At 34.0% G+C, this 23111-nt stretch overlaps 1 protein-coding gene across 2 annotated transcripts in view; it reads left to right on the top strand.

The window, feature by feature from the left end:
• The window catches only part of CCSER1 (coiled-coil serine rich protein 1), a 907623-nt gene that overhangs the window by 707487 nt on the left and 177025 nt on the right, over positions 1 to 23111 (top strand). For both annotated transcript variants that reach the window (XM_045079361.1, XM_004756068.3), the window contains exon 9: positions 11618 to 11695. In XM_045079361.1, the coding sequence (XP_044935296.1) occupies positions 11618 to 11695 (78 nt within the window). The remainder of the gene's footprint in view (positions 1 to 11617; positions 11696 to 23111) is intronic.

The following is a 23111-nucleotide window of genomic DNA, read 5'->3' as shown; positions in this document are numbered from 1 at the left end:
GCTCCCCTGACAAAAAGAAGGTGTTATTAATGAGGATGTTATTAATGAGGGCATGTTTAGGACTTAATATAGCAAAAAATTCTCTTGGGGCCTATTTCCTATGGAAGACACTTCTACACTTATTATTTTCCTCCCTAATTATCTTCAATGGAAGAATCACATTACTAATTTCTCACTCAAAATATACAATTCAGGCAAGAATGAGGATGGAGTACAGAAGATATTCTTGAAAAAAAAAATCCTGGGGCACCTGGGTGAGTGAGTCAGTTGTGTCCAACTTGTGATTTCCACTCAGTTCGTGATCTCATGGGTCATGGGATTGAGCTCTGCTTTGGGCTCCCTGCTTAGTGGGGAGTCTGCTTGAGATTCTCTCTCTCCCTTTCCTTCTGCCTTTCCCCCTACTTGTACATGCTCATGCATGCATGCTCTCTCTCTCTCAAATAAATAAATCTTTTTTTTTTCAAAGATTTTATTTATTTATTTGACAGGCAGAGATCACAAGTAGGTAGAGAGGCAGGCATGGGGCGGGGCGGGGCAGGGGAGCATGCTCCCTGCTGAGCAGAGAGCCCGATGTGGGGCTCGATCCCAGGACTCTGGGAACATGACCTGAGCTGAAGGCAGAGGCTTTAACCCACTGAGCCACCCAGGCGCCCCTCAAATAAATAAATCTTTTTTAAAAATCCTGGTCCATTTATGAAAATATTTCTCACTTGGTGTTTTAGCATCAAATCCTCAGACACATGTTAGATTTGTACAAATTCTTTAATTCTCACTTTTGTGTCTCTGCTTCCTTTCTTTTGTGCAGCCTAGAATTATTAGAATAATCCCTTAGTTCATATATCACTTCCAAGTTGTCCCTATTAAATTTATATACCATATAAATGCCAGAAATTTTACTGGACTTGTTATGTCACCAGTGTTAAATTCCCTAAAGCAAGTGATTTTGCAGTATGCCAGCTTGTCCAGCTGGTTTCCGAGGAGTCCGCGCAAACCTCATGTATCATCTCTCATTCTCCTACTTCATTTATTCAAAAAAGTTCAAACACCTAGGACATGCCAAAAATTACATTAGGTTGTATGGAGTCAATATGGCTCTTAATAGACTTAATTCTTACTGTGAGGAACTTACATACTAGTGCAGAAGACAGACAGAACATAGCCAAACAGTCAAAAGAAATACCTGACAGTTGATCCATTCATCTGTTGATGGACATCTAGGTTCTTTCCATAGTTTGGCTATTGTGGACATTGCTGCTATAAACATTCGGGTGCATGTGTCCCTTTGGATCACTACATTTATATCTTTAGGGTAAATACCCAATAGTGCAATTGCTGGATAAAAAATAAAAAATTAAAAAAAAAAAAAAAAAAGAAATACCTGACAGTTGAAATGAGAGACATTCAGTAAAAAGTTTAAAAGATAATCACCTGGAGGTGGGAATCTACTTCAAAGATATCTCTAAGGTAGTAACACCTTAATATGAAGAACATTCCAGATGGAGGAAATAGCACGTTAAAAGTTCAAGTGCAGGGATGCCTGGGTGGCTCAGTGGGTTAAGCCTCTGCCTTCGGCTCAGGTCATGATCCCAGGGTCCTGGGATCAAGCCCCACATCTCTGCTTCCTCCTTTCTCTCTGCCTGCCTCTCTGCCTACTTGTTATCTCTGTCCGTCAAATAAATGAATAAAATCTTAAAAAAAAAAAGTTAAAGTGCAAAGATCCTTGCTCCACTCAAGCAACTGCCTGTAGATGAGTAGGAGTCATTTTGCCAGGGAAAGATTGGTATAAGATAAAATTAGCATAAAAAATGAGGGGTAGGAGATGTGCATCATGATAAAGGTTTACTTTTTATTATAAAGTCTAGAACTACTTGATAGAAATACAAAACAAACAATAAATTGTAGTCATTTATATAATTTAATAGTTGAAATACACTTTATGTAATTTAATATATCTAAAATAGGATAATTTAAGATGTAAGAAACATAAAATTATTTCTGAGATATTAATTTTTTTTGTACTTAAGTCTCAAAATCTGGTGTGTATTATACTTAGTACACATCTCAGTTTGGACTAGCCGTATTTCAAGTGGTCATTTGCCACATGAGACTAGTCGCTACCGTATTGGAATGGGATATTAACAGGTTTTAAGCAGGAGAACCATGTGATCTGAATTGCATTAGCAAGTCACTTTAGAGTGGAGGAAGTATAGGTGAAGACAGGAATACCAGTTAAGAGGCTCAGTTAGTTTCCTTTGGTTGCTGTAACAAGGTGTGATAGGCTGGCTGACTTAAAACAACAGAAATTTATTTTCTGTTTGGAGACTAGAAGTCTAGAGTCAAGGTGTTAGCAGGACCATGTTCCCTCTGAAAGCTTTGGGGAAGGATCCTTCATTGCCTCTTCTAGCTCCTAGTGGTTGGTGGCAGTCCTGGTTGCTTCACTTGTAGATGCATCACTCTAATCTCTGCTTTGTCTTCATGGAGCCTTCTGTAGATCTGTGTCACTGTGTCTAGACATCCCTCTTCTTATAAGGCTCATCAGTCATACTGTATTTTTTTAAATATTCGTTTAATTATTTGAGAGAGAAAGAAAGAAGAGGGCATTACAGGTTAGAGGGAGAAGACTGCTCACTGAGCAGGGAAGCTGACGCAGGACTCCATCCCAGGACCTGAACGCAGATGCTTAACCAATTGAGCCACCCAGGTGCCCAGTCATGTTGCAGTTATGACTCATCCTAATCCAGTATAACCTCATTTTAACTGGATGGTATCTGCAGAGATTGTATTTCCAAATAAGGTCACATTTGCAAGTTACAGGTTGACATGAATTTTTGGGGACACTGGTCAACCCATTAGAGAGGCTAATGGAGTAAAAGTGGTAGCTTTTGCATGCTGGGCACAGATCTATGCCCCATTTCCCTGCTTGTCCTTAGGTAGTGAATCCAGAGTAGTGATAATAGATAGAAAAGGAAGAAGTGATTGTGAAATAGATTTCAGAAATGTAATTAGCAGATATCTTGAATGTGGAGAGGCCAACCCCAAACAATCTGTCTGATCTTTCTCAGTCACAACTTCTTTCATAACTTTCCTGATAAGTCATTAAATGCCTACTATTTTTAACCCAGGAAATTTATTTTCCTAGCTTTAAAGGCATGTGACTCAAAGATCTCTCCAACTCCCTTTTTATGAGGACTTTCTTAATTAGCTCCACCTTAGTTGAGAAGAGTATTAAAATAGAAGAGTGAAGTAGCCTGTCATGTGCATTTAAAATGAATATATATTTGCTTAATCCCCCATTACTGAAACTATACTGGCATTTATGTATAGTACAAGTGCTTTTTGAAAAAACAATATGAAAACCATAAGAGTATTGTTAGAATTGAAACAAAGCATCATTCAGTTCTTATTGGGAAAAAAAAATCCATATGCTTTATATTTGGGATATTGAATAGAGTTATCGGGGTGCCAAGTGTTTCCAATGATTTCAATCTCCAAAAATACAAATCCCCAATTTACATTTTTGATGTCTCTTCTTCTTAAATGAAGTAACCTAAACTCTTAAATTTGGGTATATTTCCAGTTTGTATAATCTCTCATGGGTAATGAACTCTATAAATATAAGATAGGCTGTGTATTGATATGTAATCTTATTGGGAAAAAAATCACTTCCAACTCAGTCTCAAAATGGTGGCTTGTGGAGGATGTCAGACAGTTCCTAGTTTAGGTATCATGAAACTGAATGAATATAAATATTATTTAGATACTTGTTTTAATGTTACTGGATATATTCTCCTTCCGTTTGGCTTTATATTTTTGGCCCATTTTTTAAAGTATATAAACATAAAATAACTCCCCTGTCCTTTTACCCTTTTCTGCAACTTTTTCAGACCTTGTTTTTCCTGAGATGTGGTGATCAAAAAACCAAAGAATTTAGTAACAAGAAAGCTGCTAGCAGTTGTGGGATTCTGGGCAAGAACATAAATGTGGGGGCTCACAGAATGTTAAGTCTAAATATTAAAATTCTAAAACAGGATTTAAAAACTGTTGAATAAAATATGTTTGGTCCTCCTATCTTGACAAGTAGACTTTTCTAAAGACTTGGAAACTTGTCTTCCAAGTATAATTTTTTGGACTCCCTAGCATCCTGTGCAGCACCATGGCCAAGTGTGAAGCCAGCCCTGACTCCAGCTTAACCCAGCACCTTCCTACCCTGGGTTCTATCCCTCATGGCCTTATGAGCATATGTGTGATTGACCCAGTGACACCAAATAGCTGTATCATGGCCACACTTTGGGTGACCCTCAGGAGGACCTGGTCATGTCCTGAACTGGGCAATGAATTCCAGGGTTCTGGAATATGGTGGATAGGGAAATATGGCCTTTGATGGTGGCACTTTGCTTATCCCCACAGAATACCCTCCTCACAGGCAGTAACATGGTGAAAGAACAGCCAGAGCAGTACTCTAATGCAAACATCTCTTACCTAATTTGAAGGGAAATATTGACCAATAGAGCTATTCAATATTCAAGTACATAGCTAATACTCTTACTTTTTTTAAAATTTCAATATCTGTTAGTGAAATTGGGTAATGAGTACATAGAGACTCTGTATTATTCTCCCTTTTTGTTATATGTTAGCAATTTTCCATAACAGAAAATAATATTAATATAAGTTAATGCTCTTGGTAGCTCCAAGAAATAGTATGTTCTGTGTGAGGAGGTTTGATTTGCTTAGTCATTATTGTGCTTGTTTTAATTCTACTGATGTCTTCAGTGATATGCTCTCATTAAAGGCGGGTTAAAGTAATCAGTGTGATCTCTCTTAGAGAGCCTTTGCTTTTCTGAGCTCATCTTTGGATTTGGCATTACTAAGCAATCCCAATGATTTTCCCTTTAGTTTTTTGCTTTTGTATTTAAAATCATCTTTTATTATTGACATTGAAGTCCATTATAAGATGATGAAATTCTTTTTTTTTTAAAGATTTTATTTATTTATTTGACAGACAGAACTCACAAGTAGGCAGTTATGACTCATAACTGCAGAGAGAGAGAGGAGAAGGAAGCAGGCTCCCCGCCCAGCAGAGAGCCTGATGCAGGGCTCCGTCCCAGGACCCTGGAATCATGACCGGAGCTGAAGGCAGAGGTTTTAACCCACTGAGCCACCCAGGCGCCCCTGAAATTCTTTTTGATCTGCCTAATTTCTGGTTTAAACTGCACTCAACACTTTGTCAATTTTCTTGTGTTGAATTACATTACTTTTCTATTTTATTTTATTTATTTTATTTTTTATTTAAATAATCTCTACACCCAACAGGGGGCTCAGATTCATGACCCTGAGATCAAGAGTCACATGTTCTTCTGACTGAGCCAGCCAGGTGCCCCTTACTTTTCAATTTTAAAAGTTAGTTTCTCTCAGGGGTCCTGGCAGGCTCAGTCAATATTGTACGCACCTCTTGATTTTGGGGTCATGAGTTCAAGCTCCACATTGGGTGAAGTTAGCTTTTCTTTTCATTTCAATACTGTTTCTCTTTTCATAAACTGAACCCATAGATCCATGACTTAGGATTTAATTTCAGGATTATACTATTATAGGCAGTCTTTGTGTTCTTTTATTTATTTTTTTATTTTTAAGATGCTCCTTTTTCTAATTTAAATCTATTCTTTCGTGTGTTGTGTGTGTGTGTGTGTGTGTGTGCGCGTGCACACATGCATGAATTTTGGATAGTTACAGATGCTTTTGTGTTTTTTCCTTTAACCTCAAGGTATATGTTCATATAGTAGTGTTGTTATCACTATTACATATATTTCATATTTCAGCTCTTTATTTTATTGATAAGAGTACATTTTAAAATTATAAATTCTAAAACTGTATGTAGACCCTCATTTTTTTTTAATTAATTGCCTTTTCATCTTGAGCTCACAATGTTCTGTGTAGGTATTAAACTTATAATTTAATATAAATTGGAGTTGTTTTTGGAGATTATTGAATATTTTCTTTTCACCTTTACTGTACTTAGTTTTACATGTGTACATTTTTTAACAGCTCTAATAGATGAAAAGATATTAATATATAAGGTAGAAATAAATTATATAGATTAATAAACTGCTAGATGTTAAAATATTTATAATTATCTTATTAATCAAGAATATCTAATAATGTAACTAAACACAAACATATTCTAAAATTAGGATAAATAACTGCCAGTACTTTAAGTCTTCTAGTCGCTTAAGGTTTCATTTTCAAAGCTAGTTATTAGCTTTCTTAGGCTTTTGTCACTCTCTTTCCCTGCCCCCTTTTTTTTACATTTCCTCCTCTGTAGTGCATCCTAAAAGGACAGGTGCTTTACCTGTGCACACATGAAAGTGCAAGAATTTACATATATCAGTGGTAACTGTTGTATTTCTTATGCTCAAGCATTTAATGAATATGTTACATTCTTGATTGCTAAAAATTAAATTTGAGAATTATTTAAGAAATTAGGAACTAATCATTTTACATGAACAACATATATTGTGGAGGCAGAATCTATGACTACCCAGTGCACAAAACACAAACACACACACCAGAAAACATTCTAACAGCTTAAGCAGAATTATTTTTAGATTACTCTGCTTGAACTGACTGATGATATCCTTGCTATCATAAGGATTTCATGCCTTTCAATATTTAGTTTTCATTTGTTTGCTTTCGCACATTTTGTTTCCAATTTTGTGTTATAACCCTATCATAACTTTATTGTCTTATTCCTAACTTATACTTCAGAATGCAGTGCTGGCATTGCATATTTCTAGTATGGGTATTCTATGGAATTTAAGCTTTTACAGAAAATAAAGATTCCTAAGCAATCTCAAATTGTTTTCACAGCAAAAAAAAATGACTTAATAGAGTCTGCAGAATATACACAGGATGAACATAAAGAACAGTTATATTATCATAATTTGGTATGTAATACGCAATATGTAAGCAGCAATACTGCTTGTAGGTTTTTTCAGAGTCAGAGTATCTTTATAGAATAAAGGAAGGACATCAGGGTTGGGAGACAAGGAGCGTTTTCATCTTGGGTGTTCTACTTAATAGTTTTTGTGACCTTTAGCAACTGATTTCCGTTTACTAAGTATCAATTTCCTACTTCAAAAAGGAACATAGACATTGTATGTTCTTGAGCAGATTCATGTATATTACATGGTATGGTGCATGTCATGTAACTACATTCTATAAATGTCATCTATTATTGTTAGTAATAGTTGTAAAGATTACAGAATGAGAGAGAATGTGAATATAATTAAGTATTATTGGTAAGTTTGTAAATTATATGTATTATCTTTGGTTTATATGCATTTATTTATGATAGCTAACATACAGATGTTATTAAATTACTCCAATGTCAGATAAAATTATTTGGAAACTTGTGGAGAAAAACTATCATATATATATTTTTTTCATATAGCGGTGTTATATATTTAAACCTCCACATATTCAGGACCAAGATCTGGCAGAGATGTAAAATAACACTAAATATAAATAATGAAATTTCTCTTTCTCATCCCATAATTTGGTCATATATATGTATACATATAGTTGTTTGTTTTTTACAGAATCCCCTAGTCTTTTTTCTTTGTGTTTATTTAAAGCATTGTAGGTTTTATTCATTTTAATGAGAAAAAAAATGGGGTGTGTTTTGTTAAGTATTGGTACTGTCATTGCTTGGAATGAAAAATGTAAAAACAAATAAATATTTTGTCAGAGGTATAGATTTATTTATAGAATTTATCTATCAGAAGTTGAGTTGATTCAGTTCTCCTCTATCCCTCTGAAAGAGGTTAGAAGAAGAAATTACAATGTTTGTTAACAAAGAAAAATATCAAAAGAGAGACACATTAAATCAAATCATATGTAAATTCTATCCTTTCTGGCACAGACTTGATTTAGCACTGTAGTCTTATTCCTCCGGATTGTCCCTTTCAAAGTCCCCCATTAGGCAGGTTTGAACTAGTAGCTGTTTGTGTTTATCTTTGTCAGGGTTTCTCTGACTTCTAAATATTTGTAAATGTTCTTGCCTAAGAAAGGGCCCTCATCCCTTCCACTCCAAGGTGACTTATAAAAATTCATTTTTCTCTTCTTACCTAGGGTGTCAGTAGCTTCTGCATTTCAGCTATTAACTCTCCTGTATGTTTCTTCTGCAACTCAAGAGTACACACACCCCCACACACACCTCTCCAGGCATCTCTGTAGTCCTTTACTTTATATATTAAATTTGTTTTTTAATATCTCTGCCTTTCACAGTAGAAGTTTCTTTATAAAAGAGACTATACTTTTTTTTTAATTGAGATAGGACTTTCTTTTTCTAGTGTAGTTGATACACAATATTACATTAGTCTTAGTTTTAGGCTTACAACTTAGTGATTTGACAAACTTATACGTCAGAAATGGTACACCTTCCCCCCCCCACTTTTTGTCCCCTGTACCCTGAGCAATACCTATAATATGTATTTAATAAAAATTATAGTTGAATTAAGAAATATAAATATTTGCATCATGAAAGTGAAATATCTGTTTCTCTATACTGAAATCAATATTTAAATAAAACTTTCATTATATCAAATCAGTGTAAAATTAAAAATATATGATGCTTGATTTCTGTTCTTCTGAAATATATATTTATATAGCTAATACATATTCATTTTTATATAAATAATTATTAGCCAGTTCACCATCTAATAATAGCTATTTTTGTGGTGTATTCTCTATTTGATTATAGTATTCTTTTTATCTCATATTAAATTTATCAATTCAGGGGCACCTGAGTGGCTCAGTGGGTTAAAGCCTCTGCCTTCAGCTCAGGTCATGATCCCAGGATCCTGGGATCAAGCCCCACATCGGGCTCTCTGTTCAGTGGGGAGCCTGCTTCCTCCTCTCTCTCTGCCTGCTTCTCTGCCTACTTGTGATCTCCGTCTGTCAAATAAATAAATAAATAAATAAAATCTTAAAAAAAATTATCAATTCATAAAGAGGGGTACCTAGGTGCCTGGGTGGCTTAGTCAGTTAAACCTCTGCCTTTAGCCCAGGTCATTATCTCAGGGTCCTGGGATGGAGCCCCACAGGGGGCTCCCTGCTCATCAGGGAGTCTGCTTCTTCCTCTCCCTCTGCAGGCCCCTCCCTCTGCTTGTGCTCACTCTCTTTCTCTCTCTCAAATAAACAAATAAAATATTTTTTAAAAAATTACCAATTCATAAGTAGGTATCAGTCTTAAAGAAATGCGAAAGACCCATGGAGAATTATCTTCCAACATCTGTAGAGACTTTATTTAATCTTCTAATTGTATGTTACAGAAATTTATCATAAACTTTCATTTGTTTTCTTCCTATTATTACACTAAACAAAATATTTAATCCTTAAATATATATACCTAAGTCTATTAGAAACTTATATTTTACTCTCCACATTTGAATATAGCATACAAGTGCATAAGTAACAGATAATTCAAATATGACATACTTGTTGCTGTGAGAATGTCTGCAAATGGAAGTAGTAATGAATTCCATCATTTAAAAAAAAAAAAAACTTCTAAAAGTATTCTTGATGTAGGGTTTGTTTGTTTTGCCTTGATTAGGCTGTTGGTTATTGGAGCTGTTTGAATTTTTTTTGTTTATCATAAATTGAATTATCTAAGTCTTATAACTCAGACCAATGAACCAGAGTGTAGCAATCCTTCCCACTCCTATCTTCAGGTTGGGAGCCCTTGAAAATAGAACTGTGAGCCAAGCATAATGGAAGCATTTGCTGTCTTTCCTCCTTGCTTTTTGCTTTAGTGCATAGTCTCTTAATTCAGGTGCAAATGTTCGTATGTCTAGAGATTTATAACAAAACTTGCTTTTCCAGTACTTATTACTCCAACCTATTTCAAAAACAGATAAATTTTTCTAAACAACCCTTCAATGATAGCAAACTCGATTGCTTCCTTTGCTTATTACTACTTCTCCCTGCTCTTATTCCTCAGCCCAACATAAGTCTAAATAAACAAAGCTTGTTACTTTTCATTTTAAACTGAGTTTGCAAAATGTGGCCACATTTTCACTTATCCTTTTCCAACAGTTAAGATCTTCCCTCACTTGCATGACATCTTTCTGAATTACCTAATCACCATTTCATTTTGGTCTGAACAGCAGCACTAGAAGTTTTGTGATAGGGAAGTTAGAAGGTATGAGACATTAATAGTCCATAACAGTTTTTTTTTCTGTATTTCAATAAACCCTGTAAATATGTTTGCCTAAATTATGTGTGTAGTTTGTTAAACAGCTCTGATTACTTGCAAATCTCAGGCAGAATTAAGGGCAAGGAGAGAGGGATGGGCAGGGGAAGGAAGCAGGAGGGAAGGTAGGAAAGTGTTCTTCTTAGTGAGGATTTTGGTGACCACCATCCATTTTGGGAAAAAAGATGAATTAAATCAACTTTTATCATTAACATATTATGCAACTATTTTATTGAGCATTCAAACTTAAAACAGAAGAAATTAGCGTTTTTTAAAAAGTTATATTAGTGGCCTTTATGTATTGATGTGTAGAATTTCCTGTAATGATTGTTTTTTTAACATTTATTTAAATCAGTTAATTAACATATATTATTGGTTTCAGAGGTACAAGCCTGTGATTCATCAGTCTTATATATTACCCAGCACTCATTACATCACATGCCCTCCTTAATATTCAGCACCCAGTTTCCCACCCCCTGACCCCCTTCCCTCCAGCAACCCTCAGAAAGCAAGTTAAGGTAAAAGCAGGATCTAGTAGAATCACATGGACTTACTTGGAAATTTGTCAAGATTTCTAAATTAAATTATTCTTCTTAAAAATGGTAATAATAGTAGTAAAAATCCCAAGATGAGGTACCATCATGTAAGTACAGTATTTTGAGATATGCCAGGCACACAGTAGTCATACTGCATGATAACTAATTTCAGGATCCTCTTTTAAGTTACATCTAGGAATGAAATAGAAGTCTCCAACCAGAAGCTCAGTGAAATTAGTAGACCAGAATAAATGCATTTGCATTTGAGATATGAAATCCCTAACTTCCTTCAGGTATTACTTCCCTTACCTAGTTATGACAGAATTTGATTAGTGTCAGATCTCATATAGATTCCTAAATGTGGAGATTTCAAGAGAGGATTAAGAAGGAAAAAATGAAATTAAAAAGAAACTAAATGGAATCTACTGAGTAGTATTGTGTTCTGGATTTTAAAGGGAAATGTTCTGAGACTGGATCAATGAAATCCTATGAATTCATTTTATGAAACAAAGAGACAAAAAAAAAAAAGCCAACAAGAAATGCAGTATAAGGATTTTGTCTTGTATTTAAGCAATCCTGGCTCTCTAATGTTCAACTGTGGTTGGATCTCAGTCGTTTCTGTACTAACAGATGCCAAAGGTGGAATCCTTATGACTAGAAAATTAAAGTTATGAATATTTAAGCTGATATGCAAAGTACCAACAGTGCAAAGTATACACGCAGATAATCATGAATTGTACAGTAATCAAATTTTAATAAGCAGGGACATTATTGTAGAAGCACATGACTTACCAACAACATGTTTTTTTTTTTTTTTCTTTTCCCCATTCTGCAGGAAAAAGTCCAGCATTTACAGAAGGCTTTTGCTTCAAGAGTAGATAAATCCACACAGACTGAACTTCTAGGCTATGATGTAAGTAGCTATATAAAACCATTTTTATCTTCTTTATTGGTATTCAGACTTCTACAGCTTATTTACCTCTGTTGCTGCTGTGTCCATGCATTGATTTAATAGGATTTAGTGGTTCGCCATTCATCTTTTGCTCTTAAATAATCCCCAAATACCTTCTGGAACTGAAAAAGATAATTACAAGCACCGACTAGCATACCAATGTCTTATTATTTTTTTTTAAGCTAACATTCCTCATATAGTCTTTTGCATTAGTGAATTTTCAGACATGTGGAAGATACATATTAGAATACTAGAACAATTTATTTTTAAGAAAGTACTAATTTATTTATTAACAGTTTAATCAAGTTATGTTCACAATCACCAAGGGCCAGGCACATCATTTTTACATTCTGATACATAAAAGGAAACACAACTGTGCAGAGAAATTTACAATACTATTTTAGCTTTTGGGCCTCAGTACAAGCTGCAGAAAGTAATTGAAAGTTAGCATTTTTTTTTCTTAGTGTGAAATACTTGTTGAATTGTCAAAATAGGATTGTAAAACATGTGTTGATACAAGATTGCTTTTAGTAACACTGGATGATTTTGGATAACTGATTTAAATTCCTATCTTTTTTCAATGAAGCTATGAGTTTTTCACTCTGCCTAAGTTGATGACTTTAAGCTTCCTTTTGATGAAAATACAAAGAAATTACCTTCTTCATCCTACATCTAACGTTTGTCAGAATTCCCTCTACTATTTAAAGACATTAATATTATTTTTAGCACTTTATTAACAAGTAAGATTAGAAGAGATGTTTTTAAGTTGTTTTATGAAGGTGTATAATAATAAAATGTAAGTTTATCTGCAGGTCCTTATTAAATTAAATAACATAGATATAAATGTTACTTTTGTGCTTCCTTGCAAATTATGTTGCTGTATTTGACATAAAACTACTTGTCTCTGTTAGGAAGTAAACTAAAGTTTTGAATTCTAGCACAAATTGTTTTAAGCTATTTATATTTTTTTAATTTAAAAAACAACATTAAAAGCTTGCTTTTCTTTGGAATTTTTCTGCTACATTCATTTTATGTTTATTATAGACACCTAAATATTCTAGACATGAATATTGTGACTACAGTAGTTCTTGCTTGAATAGCAGTGTTATATATATGATTTAAATGGTATTAATGTTTCATATTTTAAAACAGAAATGATTTCTAAGTTCAAAGGGGATTTACCACAAATATTTTAATATTTATCTCTTTTGCAGGAGGTTTTTTCCCTCTTTAAAGTCTTTTGTTACATATTATTTGCATATCAGTACCTAGGTTATAGACTCAGTCTGTATTTTACAAATAACAATTTATATCTTTTTAAATCTGCAAGCCAGTTGTCCAAGAAGACTAATAAATTAATAGTTTCCATTAAATCATATTCCAACATAACAAAATTATAAGTTAACTGAATTCCAGAAAAGTGAAGTCACTTGTTCACTACTACATGGTGTTTGTGGAAGTCTAATTATTAAAAGTAATGCATTCTTCAACAAGGAAAGAGGAAAATACATATGTATTGGGACTCAAATATTCCACTTTACTCAATAAGTAAATGGTGGTTGGGAGACCCAGTTCCAAATTTCTAAAGGATTGAATATAAAGATAGAATGTGAGATCTATAGCATTATTAGTGACTGCAGTGAGAAATAGTTGCTAAGAGATGAGTGGCACCTGTGGGGAAATAACTAAACTGTGTCTTATGTATTTGCCTCTCGATGCCCCATTATGTTCTTGTTTCTGTGAGTTTCTTTTATTAATATTACATAGTTCTCTAAACATTTAAATAAAAATTTATAAAATAGATCCATGAACATAGGTAATCCTTATTAAATCTTCATTGTTCCTAGCTTCTTTTCATATCTGACAGTGAGAATTTAATGTATTTTAATGGGTTGCATTAAGGCTAAGAATAATTTCTTGATAGTGAGTCCTTTCTTTTTTATTTATTTATTTAGTTGATCATGAATCCTTTCAGGATCCCTTTGCATAGGTGTTTGGTGGGACTTAGATAGTCATTAACAGTAATAATAATAATACAGTAATAATCTGTCCTAAAGGTTTCATATTTTACATTTCCTGGTGATAGATTCTAAGATATAATCATCAGAATCAGAATGGAATTACCAAAAATATGCATATAGAACCTCATAGCACTAATGGGATGTAAGTGTTACCATAGACTTTGGGGCATTTTGTATAGAAAACATTGGGGAAGGAAATATTTAAAGAAAAACAAATTATAAATAGGTGAAGCATTTTGAATGTGATAAATTGTGTGACTGTTGAGAATATATGACTCATCAACAATGTATTTTATTTTCTATGACTGGAATATAGTTTCTATACTTTTCGGTATCTATAAATTTTTCACTTTCTCATATGCACAAGAATAATTTATTATCCTTTGACTTAAAATATTTGCTCATATTTTTCACAGGAAATAGTCTGACATTGTTTTGTTTTTTTCATATATATTCACATATGTATAATAGCTAACTTAACAATTTGCAATAGTATTTGTCAGAGAAAATATGAAAAATCTTGTAGAAATCTTGTACATTATGAAGGATACTTACACTCTCTTGCTTGCTTTCTAAATCTGTCAATATGAGCCACAAATTGTTCCTTAGAGATCAGTATGGATCATGTTTCAATGATACAAATGTCAGAATAGAAGAGACTACCAGTGTCTGTTAATATAATTTTCTTGGGAAGATAGTTGTTAGTATACATTTTGCTTAAAATAGGGAATATTTTTAAATTTCCTTAAAATAGAAAATATTTAAAGACATGAATTATAATGAAAATATTAAAAGAAATTTCTGAAAATCCACTACAGTGAATAAATTCAAAGATTCACATAAGAAACTACTTCATTCTTGTAATAGACATATCAGGGGACTTGAAACTAATGTTAGTGTTTGGTTTGATTTGATTTAGTTTGTTTTGATTTCTTTGATTTCTAATGCATAGGACAAAAAAATTTTTTTTTTTTTTTAAAGATTTTATTTATTTATCTGACAGAGAGAAATCACAAGTAGATGGAGAGGCAGGCAGAGAGAGAGAGGGAAGCAGGCTCTCCGCTGAGCAGAGAGCCCGATGCGGGACTCGATCCCAGGACTCTGAGATCATGACCTGAGCCGAAGGCAGCGGCTTAACCCACTGAGCCACCCAGGCGCCCAGGACAAAAAAATTTTAAAAATAAATTCAGAGTGTCTCAGCAAAGGCCTGTAAATACAATGGTTCCTGTGATGATGAGGGACATTGTTAAATAAGTGATGAATGTATCTTCTGCAATCAATGGCAATTGAACTGCTTTCACCTTCCTCTATCTACATGGCTTAGTTTATTGAAAGATCAAAAATAATTTCTTAGGTGTCATTTGTGTTATTAAAACAGGACAAAAGATGAATAGATATAGTCAAGTAACAATGTTGCCAATTGCAAAATTACACTAAGAGGTAAATATTTTCTGATTACATTAATTATATAAATAAATACTTCAGGACAGAATATAAGCTATCTGTGATTATTTTTTGAATGTAATAGTTCAAAATATTTGCAGGAGCTTGAACTCCCAATTTTGGTTTAAATAGTTGGGAATGAAAAACCAAAATACAGTGAAGATTTATATTCTAACAGGGTAAAAATTCAAGTACTTTTTTTAAACTAGGCATCTGTATGGAGAGGTTTGTTTTGTTTTGTTTTGTTTAACTTCTTTTTGGTGTTCTACAGAAAGTTACATTTAAAAAATGTAGTTGATTTATGTTAAGTGCCAATTTTCAGTTAGTGCCTGAAGTTGACTCAGAACAGAGTCTCTAGAGGAGTCTTCCTCTAATCAGCATATATTTTATACTTATGTTTAATAAGTGTTTATTAATATTGAAGTTGCAGTTTTTGTTCATATTTCTTTAAGAGTTTTGATGTTATTATTTTATCAAATATTATTAAGCACATTAGTCTTAATATCATTAATGGTTTTACTTGGCTACTTAAAACTGGGTTGTGGCATCACACATATATTTTGTCTGAGTCATATGTGAGTGAAGTGTAACTCACTTTAGAAAGTGAGTTTCCAAATGATGGAATTTGCTTTATAAATGAAGTTTTCTACTTATATGCTAGGAAAATGATACTAGTTGCATTATGGATACATATTTTGAAGGAAAAACTCAATGCAGTTATTCAATATTCTCAATCTATACTACTTAGATTTAATTTTGGAGGCCCTCCTAATACAGTTAATAGTGTACAGGAATTCTAACAAATACGAGAATGGTTCATCATGTAAGGAGTAAGAATGATTAGTTTTGGTTTTGGTTTGGTTTTAAAGGTTTTATTTATTTGAGAGAGAGAGAGCACAAGTGGAGAGGTGAGGGAGAAGCAGGCTCACCAATGAGCAGGGAGCCTGACTTGGTGCTCGATCCCAGGACCGTGGATTTATGACCTGAACCAAAGGCAGATGCTTAACTGACTGAGCCACCCAGGTGCCCCAAGAATGCTTAATTTTTACCATAATTGTTTTATTAACTATTAGATAGAGCAAGAGAGTGCATTGTGTTATGCAACTATATTATGTCAGCCTATGGATTGAAGCTAATTGTAAGAATTGAATAATTATCTATTAGGCTTTCTAGTTCAGTAACTAATAATCCATAGTTTCTTAAAGCTATCTATTTTTGATCCATTCGTTGCTCTTATTTTCCATAAGCCCAGTACTTCTGATCATGTCAGTGTGCCCCAGCATTTAGCAGATGAGTGCCTTCTCCCCATATACTTCATTTGTTTATATTTACTTATACCACGTATTTCTGTTTGTTTTTATAAGTTTTAAAAAATCAAGTTTAAAAACTGATATATCCCAAATTTTCTTTTGAACCACAGTTTTTCATATTACATTAAGGATAAGTTTCAGACAAAAACACTAATTAAAAACACAAGATATATGATCAGCTGCCACAAGTGCTTATTAATACTGAGCAGAAGAATCACAGCTTATCCTGTGGGGAGGTTTTAAGGGCATCACTTTTGAAAATCCATACATGCATTTATTCAACAAATACTAAGTGCCCCATGGAAGCCAGGCTCCATCCTAGGTACTTAGGATACATCCTTTAATCAAACCACAGCTATTTCCTCATGGAGCCTACATTTTTTTGACAGCATACTTATAATAAATAATGAATGTAAGGAAAGCGTATAATATGTCAGAAAGTTTTAGGTGCAATATAAAAAGGAAAAATTGCACAGGGAAGTAATAGTGAATGTAGGGGTGAGGGTCAAGGGTATGATAAAAAAAAAATTAAACAGGGTGATCTAGGCTGGTCTGAAGGTGAGATTTGAGTCTTGAAGGTGGCAAGGTAAAAATCACATTTAGTCAGAAATATTTCTGTGATATGCTCCTTGAATACCCCCTCAAAGACCCTCAGTCAATAATAAAAAATTGCTTTATCTTTGCAGCAGTGCTGGGTGAAAGTAGTTGGCTTCAGTTGCAAGCCATGTAGTATGAAAAAATGCATTCTGTACCATTATACCCTAGACATCAAGAGATTCACACTAGGGGAACACAGACCACCTGTGGAAACAGCCTACTCAGGCTCCTTCTGTCATACCCATTTAGCAGAAGCACTGAGAAGAAAGCTAGGTCCTGTCAGCCACACCATGTAAATTGTATTCACTTTTCCTCTCTCTTTTTTTTGCATAGGCTCTGTCTACCTTCTCCTCTCCCTGTACCACTCTTCTCCCAACTCAGGCAGAGTTGAATTTAGATACTTTTTAAATGTCTAATTAGACTTCATTGTATATCAGCACATTCCATTTATCAGAGGTGTGCCACTAAAGCCAACAAATGTAAAAAGCACTCAGTAGTTACTTGGTGAGAAAATAAATGAATAGATTAGCTAAAGAACTCTCATGTTATTTTTATAATCCTAAAGACCTATAACAAATCAGTATACATTGTTTTATTAACAAATACAGAAGTGCATATTTTTATTCTACATTATATTGTATCATTTTGTTACATCTAAAAAATGTTTCAAATTGGCCCCTCTGTGCCTTTTAGAACAAAGCATTAAATGAAAATCAGCAAAGATAACCAGTAATTCTAAAACATGAGTTCCAACATGCAGTTTTCTTTATAATATTACATTAAATGATTTTTTTCTAAAATCCTGAATTTTTATCTGGGAGGTAGATCATTCCTGGAATGCCTCCAGATCTTTATTTCAGCTCTGACTGCATAGAATCAGTATGACTTAACTGATAACCCTTTTGTTAAGAGAATTCATAGTTGAAATCCTTTGGGGAAAATAGGAAGGATAGGTATTTAAAAAAAAAAAGTGCTTGTAATTGTAAAAATATTCATCAAAATGAAACAATAAAAGAACACACAGAAATACAAATTTTACATATCTTATGTGGGGAGGAAAAATAACTTTCCCTCTACTCTTCTAGGTTCTTGGATGAGACCTATCTGTAAAAACAAACAGGAGAAAAACAAGCTTAGTGACATGTATACCTCCTATACAAATGGGAAATACCCAGGAAAACTGAATAACTCCCTGAAATGGTCCACATCACCATCTTAAACACAACCTCCAGCTAAAGATAAAAGATGCTGCTACCTAGGCAACTTGGCAACAACAAAATGGCTACCTAGGCAACATGGAGTCACTCTGGCTAAGCAGGCCCAGGCAGGCCCTAGGGGTTTAACAGGTTCAGCCCCAACTTTATTTCCTAAGTTAGGGATTGTGATAGATCATTTGATAATGTAATTTATATTAATTTAAGTTCTAAAACTTTGCTCAGGTACTTGGTCAACATATATCTTTGTTGAGTTATATTAATTCATGTCTAAGAAAAGTAGTGCTTTCCTTTAATGTGGTCTACATTCAGGAAAAATCTGGATAAGCAAATTTACTATTTACTATTTAAATATATGCAAATGTATTGAAACTGTGTACACATGCACACATACACAGACATCCATCAAAACACACAGTCTCTGAACACAGACGCAAACACATGATATAGGTGCAAAACAGAATCTACTTTTATTGAATATTTGTACTTATTATAGAAGTTAAGATTAGATGCAAATGTATTGACTTTGCGTGTACATAATAATTTACAGAAATCCTGCTGTACACTAATAGAGTGTTTAAAATGGTTATTTGCATTTTAATATTGAATCATATTTATACAACTATTTGTTACCTAACTTTATTAGGATAAATTAATATTAAGGTATTTTCTTTTAAAAGTAAAAATCACTTTGATTTTATATATATAGAAATACTACTTTTTCAATATGCAGAAATTGTGAAACTATATATTCTAAACTGAAACAGTAATGACAGATTTTGCCATTCCATAGGTATGACAGTGTTGGGTTTTTGGGTGTTTTTTTTACTATACCACCTGATGGCTACTCTGTTTTTTCATACAGTTGAGCCTTTTTGTCATTAGGCTATCAGATTTAATTTATTTTTTCCTTTAGTTTTCTTGTGTGATTTACTATTCTCTGACAACCCTCCTACTTGTACTTGATTTAGCGGCACAAAAGGATATCTGTAAAGATCATTAGCCGTCATAATGGTCTTGCTCCATCAAAAAGCTTCTCAAGCACTTGACTCATGCTTTGGGACTTGAGAATATCCAGTGTGTATGTTGGGGTTGGGGGTAGCTAGAGCTGGGGGGAAGGAGTAATTTTTCCTCCATCCCTCTAATTTCCTGACTAAGACCTCTGTGATAAAAGAGAGATGAACAGGAGAAAAACAGAAGTTTGGTAATATATATATACCTCCTATATATGCAGGAGTTACCTAGGAAAACTAAGCTGACTTCTGAAATGGCCCCAGTTATCACCTTAAATACCATCTCCAGGTAGAGACGAAAGAAAGGTGTTGGGGGTTGGAGAGGCCAGCTGTGGAAGGTTATCAAGAAGAACACAGTGAACAAGAGTGAAGTTATTATGCAATTTAAGTCTGTGCCTTCTCTCTTGATTAGAGTTTCTAGAGATTTTGGCCATCTACTTTTTCTAGCACAGAAAGAGAGACACCCTTTCAAATGGGGATTTCCCTTATAAGTATAAATGACCTCTACAAAAGGGTAACTTATGCTTCTACTTGAGAGCTATCCTTGTATCTGCAGCCTCTTAAGAATTACCAGTTCAAGTTATACCAAAGCATATTGTACTTCCCTTCAATTTCACCTTGAAACTTCCCCAAGAAGTTTTACAGTCCAGAACCTGAGCTGATAGATTGTTCCGTGATTCCACTGAACCCATGTCTGAGTCCTGAAAATAGGTCAGTTTAATTAAACTGCTCTGTCTCATTTTAGGAGGTGGTCTTGTAGGTGGGCTCCCAAAGTGAGTCCTGTATTGTGCTAGCAGTCAGGTATTTAATAAGACGCGTTTCTATAAAAAAAGATAAACAAGTTTAACAGGTAGCACACACTATAACCCAGTGTGTGAGACCAGGGCAGCCAATGGAGATTACTATATGTTGGGTTCAAATCATCTTTCAAAGTTTGAGTGTCTGTGATGTTGTCAGGTATTGGTGAACTTTGAGTGGCTGACATATCAGCAGGGACAGAGGTTGTCTATATGAGCTGTTGTGGTGATTTCTCTTAAGTTTATGTCAAGTTGTTTACATTCAGTTTGCAGAGCTTTGGGAGAAGGGCAGTTTATCTTCTCAGTCATTTCAAGTTAGAATGGTAGGGGAAAGCTGGAAAATAGTTTGAAGAGTTATAGTGAGATATTTGAGCAAACTGTTAGAATTCAGGATCCAGTCCAGTTTACAGGTAGAAAACAAAATTCCTAAGACAGTAAAACTAGGCCAGCCTCTACTATCCACAACGGAGTACTACTGAAACATAATTTTTTCTATAGTCACCCTCATTTTTGCCAAAGATAATCACAGTAGGACTAATTTGTTTGCAAAATAAGTTTAGTCTTACTAAACTTGACTTTATTATTTACATAAGTGTGGGAAGAATTGTGATTGAATATATTAGTTCTTTTTAGATCTGCTTTGCTGGAACTTTTGCAGGGAATTTTAGATTGAACTTTTAAAGCCTGCCTTGAGGTTATGAAGCCAAACCAAAGACTTACCATCAGACTTTGCATGCAGTACTCAGAGACTTTGGTTAATTTGGTTAATTTTTCACTTCTTGAGGTCCCAAAGATAGCCTAAGGTTTTTGGTTAAGACTGCTGGGATCCCTGTAAGCAAGGTACCAACCTGCTTTTCCAAGGAGTTTTATTGGCTCCATAAAGTGAAACTTAGTTGCATGAAGCTGTCTGGTTATGTTTAATTCTATGCATATTCTCAAAATGACATTCCAGTCAAAGCTTTAGTAATATAACCGATGTGTCCAGTTGTAGAAGCACATTCTTAGAACAGATTCTGCTTAAACTTATGCCTATAAATACATTGCCATGAAAATAAGAATAATAACTAAGAGTTTCAAATTCTAGAGGGATCAGATAGGGAGAAAATGTAATTGTTTCATCTTTGTTCACAAAAGCATACTTTACCAAATTGCTGTAATTCATACTTAGCTTAATGGAAAAGATAAAATTTCTTTAAATCTGGAAAAAGCAAAACTTAAAGAATCACAATATTTCAAACCAAGTTATAAGTATTTTAAGTTTCATGAGTTTATTCAGCTCTAAGTTACTCTTGTTCTACTTGGTTTTCTGTTGGTTCTACCTACTTCAGTTTTATGGTCTTAAAATGATCAGAAATCTATATTCTAGAGTACCTGTTAGAGTCCTTCTCTTTTCTATTCTTTTTTTTTTTTTCTTAAGATTTTATTTTTTTTTGTTAGAGCACTAGCAGGGGGAGGGGTGGAGAGAGAAGCAGATTCCTGTCAGACATGGGGCTCCATCCCAGGACTCCAGGATCATGACCTGAGCCAAAGGCAGATACTTAACCAACTGAGCCATCCAGGCACCCCTGTCAGAGTCCTTTTCTTCAAAAGGATTAAGGATTCTTAATTCTTAAGAACTAAGCACTTTGTAAAAGCATTAGAATAAAACAATAATTATCTGTAAATGACAGAAACACTTAAAAATAGCTATGGGTTAAGTTCTGATGAGAGTTCATGGCAACATAATTGACAAAGAATTGTGGTTATTCCCATGACATGCTTTTCAAGATAATAACTATAATTACAAATGAAAACTTTATACCAGAACATACCAAATTTCTAGACATTTTATAGAACTTCAGGAACACTAATATTAACAACATATATCCATTCAGATAGAAGCTAAGAAGGTTTAGCATCATTAATTTGGCAATGCTTCCTATATATCTTAACAGTACAAATAAGACTAACTAGCTTAAGATCTCTTTTTCCAAGGAGAATGATTCCTTAACATATTCGAAGGACCTTCTGAAATATCTCAAAGGTCGAGAGGACTTCATTTAGAATTTGATTTGGGGAAATTTGTCAAAAATATAGAAAAGCTTGGGTGCATGACTAAATAGGATCACAGATCATTATGAAACAATATTTAACCAAAGTGACAAACATTTTTAAAGGTAAATACAGAAGGATACATAGTTGTGAGCAAAGCTTAGTTCTTTTTAATACTAAGAAGATTCAGTTTTCTTAGGCAAAGATCTGATGAAGACAAAGTACAGAAAATTGTTTTGGTAAAACATAAACTTTGCTTTCTAGTCAGAGTTATGTGGGAAACAAAGGCAAAAGAAAAATTAAATTTCCTTTCTACTTACAGCCCACTGACATGTCCTTGAAACAGGCAGAGTAACATTCCTTTAGCTTGTCTGAGAACTATAGTATAGTCACAGGAAGGAATAATCTCAGTCACCAGGCAGGGTTGCTGTGAGTGGGGTTGTGAATGTCCTCTGATTTTTCTGTTCTCTAAATTTGGTAGTATCATGAAAGTGCAGGTTAAAAAACAAAAACAAAAACAAATCAATTTCATATTTTAATCTTGTGAAGGGAGTCCATAATACAAACCATTATACTTCTTTTGTCTTCCTTTCAATTTGTTTTTTCCATAGAAACCAGTAAAACAATTTGGTAGAAAAGGAACTCTCTAATTTTTTTTTTTCAAATATAGAAGTTTTTTTGGTGTGTTTTTTGCTTGTTTTTTAGTTCAGAGTATCCATCATTTGACCATTGATGAGTAGGATCTTATATTAATCGCCCTAGCAGTTCAAACCAATAACGGCTTTTTATGTTTTAACAATGATTTCAAGAGGCATCCCAAAGGAAGATGCAAAGACGAAGCTCTTAAGAGATCCAGAGAGTTTACTTTTGAAGTTAGCCTTAGAAAGCAAAGACTTGTGTTATTGTCATAGGTGATAAGAATGAGAATGTGGGATGTCTCCAGTCATAGAC

This window comes from Mustela putorius, unplaced genomic scaffold (assembly GCF_011764305.1).
Source record: "Mustela putorius furo isolate JIRA1106 unplaced genomic scaffold, ASM1176430v1.1 tig00000382_pilon_pilon_pilon, whole genome shotgun sequence".
In the NCBI taxonomy this organism is placed as follows: Eukaryota; Metazoa; Chordata; class Mammalia; order Carnivora; family Mustelidae; genus Mustela; species Mustela putorius.
Note: the sequence above shows the minus strand (reverse complement) of the source record. Positions and strands in the feature narration are given on the sequence as shown.